This window comes from Populus euphratica, unplaced genomic scaffold (assembly GCF_000495115.2).
Source record: "Populus euphratica unplaced genomic scaffold, PopEup_1.0 scaffold39.1, whole genome shotgun sequence".
NCBI lineage: Eukaryota > Viridiplantae > Streptophyta > Magnoliopsida > Malpighiales > Salicaceae > Populus > Populus euphratica.
This window is the reverse complement of record NW_011499897.1, coordinates 1,074,264-1,084,653: the sequence shown is the minus strand read 5'-3', so window position 1 is coordinate 1,084,653 and position 10,390 is coordinate 1,074,264. Positions and strand designations below refer to the sequence as shown.

General features: G+C 33.6%; 1 protein-coding gene across 5 annotated transcripts; it reads right to left on the bottom strand.

Moving 5' to 3' along the window:
• Positions 1 to 979: 979 nt before the first annotated feature.
• On the bottom strand, positions 980 to 3,636 carry LPPBETA (Phosphatidic acid phosphatase (PAP2) family protein). 5 transcript variants are annotated; one of them, XM_011035641.1, is made up of 3 exons: positions 2,873 to 3,636; positions 2,556 to 2,734; positions 980 to 1,427 (listed from the first exon to the last, which is right to left on the bottom strand). In XM_011035641.1, exons 1-2 carry the CDS (start codon positions 3,511 to 3,513, stop codon positions 2,686 to 2,688), a joined length of 690 nt encoding a protein of 229 aa, XP_011033943.1. In that variant the 5' UTR covers positions 3,514 to 3,636; the 3' UTR covers positions 980 to 1,427; positions 2,556 to 2,685. The 5 variants fall into 5 exon arrangements, 3 of the variants coding, with proteins under 3 accessions (XP_011033943.1, XP_011033944.1, XP_011033945.1); XM_011035643.1 differs by lacking the exon at positions 2,556 to 2,734 and adding an exon at positions 1,517 to 1,759 and having other exon boundaries at positions 1,067 to 1,479; positions 2,873 to 3,635; XR_843556.1 differs by lacking the exons at positions 2,556 to 2,734; positions 2,873 to 3,636 and adding exons at positions 1,517 to 1,768; positions 1,888 to 2,549 and having other exon boundaries at positions 1,075 to 1,479.
• Between the last annotated feature and the right edge of the window lie 6,754 nt (positions 3,637 to 10,390).

Here is a 10,390-nt window from a genome sequence, read left to right as displayed (position 1 = left end):
GGAAATGGACGTCAAGAACAATGATGACTCGGGCCACGCTAGCCAAAAACATCATCCAGTCTTCTACAACTCCTTTTCTATATATCCACCAAGCTAACATACAATAATGCTACCAGATGTCAGTATCACGTAACATCTCAAAGTATCGAAGCTCTGTTTGCCTGGATGTGTTCCATATTTTCATCATGACATTCTTAATCCAGCAAGTTTCCATGCGCTTTTTCCTGATTGACTAAAACCAAAACAATAATCCATCAACCAACAAACATTACATTATCGAATAGAGTTACCTTATCATGGCTAATTCAAAAAACAAAAGCAAGTTTTTAGATTGCAAAAATCTGAGCTAATTACTTTGTAAACTTTTAATTATTTGGAAATACAATGCTTAGCTTCTGTCGGAAAATACGCAATAGCCATAGAGTCAATAAGGGGAGCTAGTCTCTTCTTCGTTTATGATAATATAAGAAATTACCAATCTCTTCAGCATCTCGAGCAGCAGTTGGAGCAATTGCTTAGCTTCTCGGATGATAGAACCAAACGAAAGCCATGAGAGACCCCAAAGGAATTACTAAACTTGTGGTAGCACCAGTTCAGTGCTTGCATCTGGGGTTAAGTTGCAAAACTACTTTCCTCGCGTTTGTAGGAAAAGGTTTGTCCTCACATCATTCATGGGCCGTTACTCTATCTAAACTGAATAGCTATGATTTAAGGGGCTGGCCCAAATTATGCAAAGCTGGCTGCCCGCAGCTAGCTAAAGTAGCTCATGTGCCAGTCAAGGACAGTCCGAAAGTTTTTTAGCCATCGAAGATATACGTGGCTTTTGCATCAGCCCCATCGTTTTAGTGCCCCAAAAGATACATGCACTATTGTTCTGAAACCTGAAAGTTGGATGCACTACAAGCTTTTCGCATCGGCAGGCGACATTATAGTGGATGCAAGACTCTCAAAACAGGTGAGGGTTTGAACACAGATAATATACGGTTGCTTCTTGAGTCATCCATTATTTTACTGGAACTTATGACCATATAAAGGTCCAACTAAACCAGTTCCATCAATCCCATTATGATTAAATTGTAGCAAATAACAATTGCATTTATGTGATATTAAAGAGAATCGAGAATCATATTTAATGCCGAATGACCAGTGAACTGTGCATATTGAGACAAAACAATGCCACAACTTAGTTGAATAAATGGCATTCGCCAGCAGCACATTTCAGTATTCTGTGTGTTCAGAGAATTCGCACCAATCATCTTAGAATTCTGGGGCTTCGCATCAGAGAAAATGATACCTTGAATATGGACCTGGCATCAAGATAAACCCAGAAAGGTCCATCTGATGATCAGTTTCAAAGGAAGCATGTCCCATGCCTTCCATTCCAAGCACTTAGCTTCTACCTTGACCAGATTTGATGACGAAAGGTACTGCAAGTAGGAAAATTAGGCTTGTTTAACTCATCTTTATTAGTAGTCAAATTTTAGCTAGTTAATAAATCCAAACATATTTCTCAAATTTTAGCTAGTTAATAAATCCAAACAACATATTTCAAATGAGTTACATTAATGTACATCTTTAAGGGAAAAGCTGGCAAATGAAAAACAATATTCATTAAAGGGGAGTGCAGTGCAGGTAACCTTCCCTACAGTTATGTTAAGCTGATAATAGGTAACCATTCTACTGTCACATTTCCCTGTGAGCCAGCAAATGGTCCATCAAATGCACCAAACCACTTCATTCTACTGTTTTGTCAACCAATCTGTGTACACTATGGAAGTTCATTAAAAGACATCCATAAAGTTGGTATTTCATGGAAAGAAAAACTTGGGAGAGAGAACGCGAATAAACAAAATTGAAAAAAGTTGATCACTGATCAGGATGACTAACCCAAAGACTCGCGGGAGGGTGAAGGTGTTTAGGAAGTTCAGAATCAGCTCAAGCATTGGTTTGAATGACAGAATGGACTGAAATCTAAACATAAGTGATTTTTACAGAGTGGACTGTGCTTGAAATGGGCCTTTTGCTTTGCAAGCCGAGATGAAAATTCTATCCGCCGATTCCTGATCTGGTACTTTACTGGTGCTAGAGATCTAGTGATGCTAAATTATATACGTTCCTCGGAAAATCTTACTTTGCATGCTAACTTTAACAATTACATTTCTACAATTTTGTCATCTACAATCATAATTTCCCCCATCCATAATCCCACAAATGCACTACATGAGCCCAAATTTACCATTGCATGATCAATTTCTAACCCAAAATTAAGCAATCCAGCCAGTTTGTGACGTTTCAGTAGCAAGCCACCCAACAAGTATTGACAACGACAACCCTCCAGCAACACAAATCCAATAAAAGAATGATATTCCTCGCGCATTGCCATATTGGACATGAAGGTACATGGGCAAAGTGGAAGAACCAGAAAATAAAACTCAGCATGGAAACCAGCATCTTTCATGACTGGAACTCAAAGGGTCTTGACAACCTAACGCCAATGACAGATGAATTGATCAATTCATCAAAAGCAAGTAATGCCGAAGTAACTGAACTCTTACCTCATCATCTAACTTAAGTCAAACATACTTGTAAATTTAGTCGCATTCTGTAAACATCATGGATAGCATCATTCCTTATTTGAAGCATAGTCCATCATCTACTCCTGTCTACTATATCAACCAAAACTTTTTAAGGTTCACGTTGTTTAAATTTCATAGATCTTTGAACACTACAAAACCTAGCCAAATGATGATCAATCCTATCAGCAAAAATCCAACTTAATTAATGTAAATGCTAGCTTCCGATTCTTGAGCTAATAAACTTTTGTACCAAATTGCATAGCCAATAATAAAAAGTTAAAGTTTCAAATCTTTACCTCAAAAAATCCTCAAACCTCAAAACCCGAAAGGCGAAAACCCCTTCAATCACTCCCAAACAAAACCCTGCGAAGACATCAAAAAAGTAATGCCTCCCTAATAAAACCCGAGAAACCGCCGTAACAACTGCCCAAACACAAACTCCCACCATCACGACGTCCACCAACTTTCCGTCTTCCCCCACCCAACTTCCAAAGACTCCACCTTTTTCCCTCACCTCCACAGCCGCTACCTCCATCACCTCCTTGTAGAGAAAAACCAATGCAGCAACAAAGGAAACACGAGAGGAATGGCCACTAGGGAAGGAAAAGTGGTCGGCGGAGACAGGGGTGGACATGGAGGAGAGGTGGTTATAAGGAGGGCGAGGGCGGCGGAAGAGGATTTTGACAAGGCCGACGGCGGCGATATCGAGGAGGAGGCCAAGGAGGAGAGAGGAAAAGAACGGAAGGAGGGAAGGGAGGGGAAGGGCAAACAATAGGGAGAGGGAAATGGGGAAAGAAAAGCGGAAGTCGGCTGAAATTTCTAGGATGAGGAGAAAGAATATTGGGAGGTAAGTGTGGAATTTGGAATGGAGGTAGTGGGAGAGTTTTCTGTCTACCGTCAAGACTTTTTGGAGGAGTGTCGGTGGTGGTTCGGCCATTTGTGGTTGTTGGAGTGTTTATGTGGCGGTGGCGTAGGTGAACATTGTGGTCGTTAGAAGAGGTTAGGGACTTAGGATATGAAAGAGCGTCGTTTTGGATAAAAGAGTCCAGCACAACCTAGCGCCTGTGATTTTTCATTTTTGGACTTTATTGATTAATACAAAAAAAATCTTAGGTCGGAAAATTTTGAGTTTTTCAATACAAAAACTCTAACAAATAAAAAGATGAAGAAAAAGGTATTTATTGAATCTTTTAGAAGAAAATGAAGTGTTTTTAAATTATTTATTTTTTAAAAAATAAAATATTTTAAAACATTTTTTTAATTTATCATCGTTATAAAAATAAGAATTTATTTAATTCACTGGATATTTAATTTATTACTCTTCAATATTTATTATTCTATGTAAAAATACCAAAAGAAAAGGGAAAAAGCCAATGGCCACAGAGCCTAACCATGTTTTATTTTTAAATAGTATATTTATACTTTATGTAATTAGAAGATAAAAAATCACAAATGTTATAAAATTATGAATTAAAACTTATTTAAAAAATTTTAATTATAAAAAAACATTTTTTAAACGATTTTTCATCAAGAATTTATTACTAGTATTATTATGTTTTAAAAAATTATTAAAAAGCAAATAAATTTTTTTTAATAGTATTTGAGAAATATATCAAAATTGAAGAGTAGGTTAATCTAGTAAATCGTCTCTTACAAAAGGATATTTAAAAATAAAAAAAGGCAGCTTGATTTTGATCTATTATCTTTAACATTAAGAAAATGGGCTGGCAAGGTTGCTGTCTTAGAATGGGTTTTAACGACGTCGTGCGGGCTAGTATCTATTATTAATGGGCTTAAGTATGGGCTCTTCTTAACAAGAATTAAAGAATGTATTACGGGACTCCTTAGCTTATTTTTCTTCGTAACACTGGGCTGAGAACTTACTCTCCACTGGAATGAAATTCTTTTTTTATATATATATACGGCTTGAAAAGCTGTGGGCTAATGCCCTAAGGCATCAGTTATTACCCCTTTGTGTCTGTTTTCTGCATCTTCGCTTGTTTATTTTTATGTTTTAAAAATATTTTAAAAAATTAAAATTAAATTTTATTTGATTTTTTATTTCAAAGTAATTTTTTAATGTTACTAAATCGTTTTAACTTTCTGATATAAAAAATAAGTTTAAAAAAATAAAAATATATTATTTTAATATATTTAAAAAAAAATTACAAAGAAACAACTATCAGACCTATAAACACACCAAAATGAAAGATACTAAGACGCAAGAAATAAACTGGGTGCTTGCCGGCATAAGTATCGGCGGAATCAGGTCTGATGTAATGATATGTTGACCACGAAAGACAACACATGAATCAATGATTAAATGGGCTCTTAAGTTAGGTACTCAGAAACACCTATACTGATGAGATCGTGCTCAAATATGGTGGTGTCAGGGAATAATAACACGGCCAAATAAGATCAGCGAACTTGGAGGATAAACATGTCGGAAATCGAATTCGATCATGTGCTCCTCCAAACAATACCTATAATTTAACATAACATAATTAGGATGACGACCTCGTATTGTTTTTTTTTTTTTTTGACAAGAAAGGAGGGGAGTATCAGTGGACAGCTTATGATGAGATAATAGATGTCTTTTTTCCATTTTTAAATTATTTTTTATAGCATAGTCATAAAATACAATTCATTACAAACATTGCTGACCAAAGTTCAGGTTAGATTAGTTAACTTGTAAATTGGAATATTAACTCTATGATTGTTTTTTTTTTAAAAATATTGAAACAATTGTGTTTTATTTTTAAAAAAAAAGTAGCGTCGGCCAGCATTTGGGTTGATGGTTTGCATTCACCGGGTTGTATATTTTTTTATAAGCATGGTTTTTAGTTCCGAGTCTTGTTTTATAATTGCCTATTTGCAACGAACAAATGACTAGGGCTTCACAACATGACAGCTGCCTTCAATTTAAGACCCTGTAAAATGTCCGAGTCCAAGGGCTAGCTAGTAAAACCTCCTGGTGCCATTATACTACCTGGCTAGCTCCTATGTAGAATAAAATATTTGGGGTCAAATCATGCGCTCTTGCTGTTTTATATATAATAAGAAGAGAAAAGTTCGGTGGCACCATAAAATGGCAACAACAGAATTTTCAATTTGGTTTCTCTCTAGGATTTACTCAAAGAACTCAAAATTGACCTCCCGCCAATTACCAAACACAGGCTTCACCACAGATAAATCTAGTCGACTGGGGTCCAAATCTGTAAGGACACTATTTTGAAGACCCTCTACCACCTGCGTCCAACAGCACTACTTACAAGGATAGAAGGGCCCAAATGGTGTAGGGTAGACCGTGGGTGAATGTCATGGAAGTTGCTGTAGGTCTAAACGGGGACCAGCCTCTTAAAATGGGACCTACAAGTAGCAGTTTTTCATGCCCAGCCAACCATCCCTTACCAACCTGCCAAATCCCCAAGGGCCACGGCCTAAAAAATCACATGATCGATCGCAGTCCTTCCTGTTTCCATCTGGACGAGTCAAAACAAAATGTTTTGATTAATCATCCGATAATCACTCATCAACTGATCAAGTATTTTTGTGGTTCCGTGGCACTCATGATTTTTTTTTATAAAAAAAATAGCACACAGTAGCAAAAAAATATACCCAAACTATCACAATTGAAAACTTATTTTCTAACATAACACGGCTTTATAAAACATGTAGGTTCACACATGCGCGACTATAAAATGTGCATGTGAAACTTGTATGACCTCAAGATGCGCAGGTAAATAGAGGGAGAGAAAGGACACGGTGGGGGGGAGGGGGGTGGGGGGAGCAAGCTTTCGCGGTGGAGGATGAGGGGGAGGGTGGTGCAGGGCAGGAGAAGGTGGAAAAGAGAAATAAGGGGAAAAAGGAAAGGGATTTTTGCCGATTTTAATCTGATTCGCCGTGCACGTCGCACCTGCATGTGTGAGTGGGTCATGCAGGTGTGATGTGTATGTTTTATAAAATTGTGTTATTTTAAAAAATAAGTTTTCAGCTTCGCTAGTTTGGAAATATTTTTTTAGCCGCTATTTTTTAAAAGAAAAGAAAAAAAAAACCTTCCTTTCTGACATGCCGCGCTGTATTATTCATTTTCTTTCATGATTAAAATTAATTTGATAGCGTTATTTTCTTAAGTACATTTTTTCATAAATAACCTGAATCCTTGTCCGGTTTATTGATGTAGGGTTGCTGCTTAGTACAAGGGTTGCTGATCTTATAAATCCTTAGATTGGAGCTTGCTTAGTCTCAATCTCGAATAAAATTCCTGCTAATGTACCTAACACAGATGCAGGGATAATAAAATGCTACAGAGGGTTCACATGTTACTCAGAAAATTCGTGGTAGGAAATGGTAAAAATGGGCTGACAACGAGGCATCGAAGGGAAAATCCCAAAGCGCCATTAATGACATGTAGTAGAACAAGGTGGTGCAAGAAATAATATCACATTAATGGGGGTGAAGGAGGGAGCCAGATTCATACAGGTGCATTTAAGTCATTGGCATTACTTGTCCCAAAAACGCATTGATTATTTCATGGCTCGAGGGTTGTCAAAAAAGAAGAAGAAAATGTGTCCAATTGTTAATCCCCTCAATAAATCAAATTAATCCCTTGAATATCTTCTGTCTTGTCGAACCTTCCAAAGAAATAATAAAGTCATTGTTTTCTTTAATTTTGTTTTTTGCACAAACAGATGAGAGTTCATAACTGATCCTGATTCTTCTTCTTTTTTTACAGCTACGCACAAATATTAAGACTTCGGCTTTTCCATAGCATTGCACGTGTGTTATGTATAATATGTCGGTTGGGCGAACTTGGAAAATTTAGATTTGATAATTGGATGTAATATGAATATGTTAAATATAACAGATATAAGAAATTTTAACTTGATAGAGAACCAAACCTATAAAATAAATTTAAACTTTGTAGATACCTAGGTGTAATATAATATAAGTCTGGTAATTATATCATATTTAAAATATTTAGATTTAATATTTAATCAAATCTAAGTTAATATATATTTAGTGAACATATCAAAATCAAAGAATTTGAACTTGTTAGTCCATCCAGTTAAAGGTAATATAAATCTAGTAAATATATCAAATTAAAAAAAAATCATCTTTTAAAATAAAAATATATAGATTTTAAAGTATTAACCAACTTAAAAATCAAGAATAAATATCTTCTTTCTTTTAATTTAAGGTTTTTTTAATTTATTTAATTTATTTCTTATAAATATACTAACTTTATCATTAAAATTTTTTTAAAACCCCCAATCAATTAATAAGTATTCAAGTTTCTATCATAAACCTAAAATTCTTTATATTAAAAAGAAGAAATTCAAACACTTGAAGATATTAATCAATCATTATCCTAAATGTCAAATAATATTTTATTTATACATCTTAGATTTTAGAACATTTTCAATTTCATTACTAAGTTTTAGTTCTTTTTTGGGATAGGATGCATGATTATTTTGTTTTTATTTTTTATAGGTTTGAATTAATTAGATTTGTTTCCAATTATAGTTTAAGTGGGTTTCAAATTTTATTTTTCTCCAAATCTTTTTACCAATTGCATTGTTTTTTTTTTTAATGCCTTCTTGTTTTTCAGGATTTAAGTTGTTCACAGTCAGTTTCAAATTTCATAATTTCAAGTTGCTTGATTTCCGAGTGTTTTTTCATATTTTAAGTAATTCTTAAATAATTTATAGTAAGACATTATATTTTGCTTTAGACTTGCCTTCTTACTCTATGTTATTGCCAATATCATCATGATGCCATGTTTGAAAATTTTTATACATGAAGGCTTGAATTATTTGTTCTTAGTTTATTTAATGTTAGATAAATAGATTGTTCTATAATTTTTGCATATTTCATTGGTTGTTGATACCATTTATTTCTTCTGAAGATTCTTTTTAAATATTTTCTTGAAATGATATCTATTAATTTTCCTTTAAAGGAAGGTTTTGTAATGCCAACAACAAAGGATTCTTAAGGAAGTAAGTATGATAACTCACTCAAATCTCTTGAATCAATACATCTTTTAGGAATTTTTGTTTTTTAAAAACTGAATGACTAGTTTTTTTTTTGTTTTTTTTTTAATTTCAAAGGTTTTATTTTCATGTTGAGTACAACAACATGACAACTCCACTAAAAAATATAGTTAAGCCTATATGTATTTGTTTTTTGGTTTAATATTGAAATTATTGTGTTAAAGGCTTCCACACCCGAGAGTAGGCAATAAAGAAGGCCCTTCAAAATGGCTCCAACATTTTTTTTTTCTTTTTATCTTTTAGGTTTCTGTATCATACTTTCTATTGTCTTTTTTATGTCGTATTTGATTCCCAATTTTTTCTTGCTATTTTTTGCAACAATTATAGTTTGGTTCCACGCATAAGAAAAACATTTATTATGAGCTCCAATAGTTACCCATATTATTTTTCTTTTCTTTTTCTTTCTTGTTTCTTTACTTATTTTTGTCACTAGATTTGTTTTTCAGATTGATTATTTTATATTAAGTCAACTTGAGATTAAGTTTAATATTTTGTTTTGGTTGTTTTTATATGATGTTCTCGTAATAATAAGAATATGTTTTGACATTAATTTAATACTTAATTTAATAAAATAAAATTTTATTTTATTGATTCAAACCAACTAAAACTTCATGATCAAATTTCAAACTAAAATAAATATTCAACCTCTTTAAAAATAATAATAATAATAATATTTTTATCACAACTTCTTAACTTAATCTTTGGTTGAAATCAATAAATATATTATTATTTATTAACATATATAATTCTTGATTTATTTTATTAAATAAACATATCAACTTTTTAATTTGTAATTAAATTTTTTTACCTTACCAACATTTATTTTATTTTATTTTTGTTGAAAAAAAGTTTTATCTCATTTCATAACGCGGGGAATCAAACGAGTTTGCAATAAATAGAGTAATAACAAGTGAAAAAAAAAAAGCACGTCATGCTAGAATTATTATCAACAGCACGCGCCATGGATGTTAATAATGTCTTACCAACTTATCTGATGAATTTGTTAATATTTACCAACTATTTTTCGGTTGGTAAAATTTTGCATGAAAAATTACCAGCTGATTTGTCAGTTGGAAAAAAGTCAGTTGGAAAAGAATTTTACCAACTGATTACCCTAGGGTTACCAACCAATCTTCCCCTTGGTCTGCGTTGTATCCTAACTTGTCTTTTCCAAGGATCTTAGTTAGGAGGAGAGAGAGAGAGAGTGTATAGATTCGAGTTTTCCTCTTACTCCTCCACCAATCAAAGATTATTTAATTGTTGTTTTACTGTAGTTAGATAGTGGTTGAAGGTGTAATAATAATTTTTAAAATATTTTTAATTTAAAAATATATCAAATTCATATTTTTTATTTTTAAAATAATTTTTTATATCACTACATTAAAATTATTTAAAAACATTAAAATTTTTTAAAAAAAAATCAGTGAAACGCTGCCTATTAACTGGTTAGATAAATGCCATACATTGGAAGAGTTGGATAAAGCATCTCAACGTGCTTTCAAATTAAGATGGAACGATGTGTTTGATACTGCAGCTAAAATATTGCATCTCAACGTGCTTTCAAATTAAGATGGATCGAACCAAGCAGCTTGTAGCTTAGTAGTGTAAGGCGCTGCTCGCCTTCTTTTAAACCTCGATTCGAGTCCCAGTGGGAGTGGGGCTGGCGAGTGGTGTCCTTCCTGGTTCTGCTAGTTCCTTGCTATGTGGTACGTCTGTCGCCCCCGCGGTGCCTAACCTGTTCACTGAGGCTTGCAGGATGTC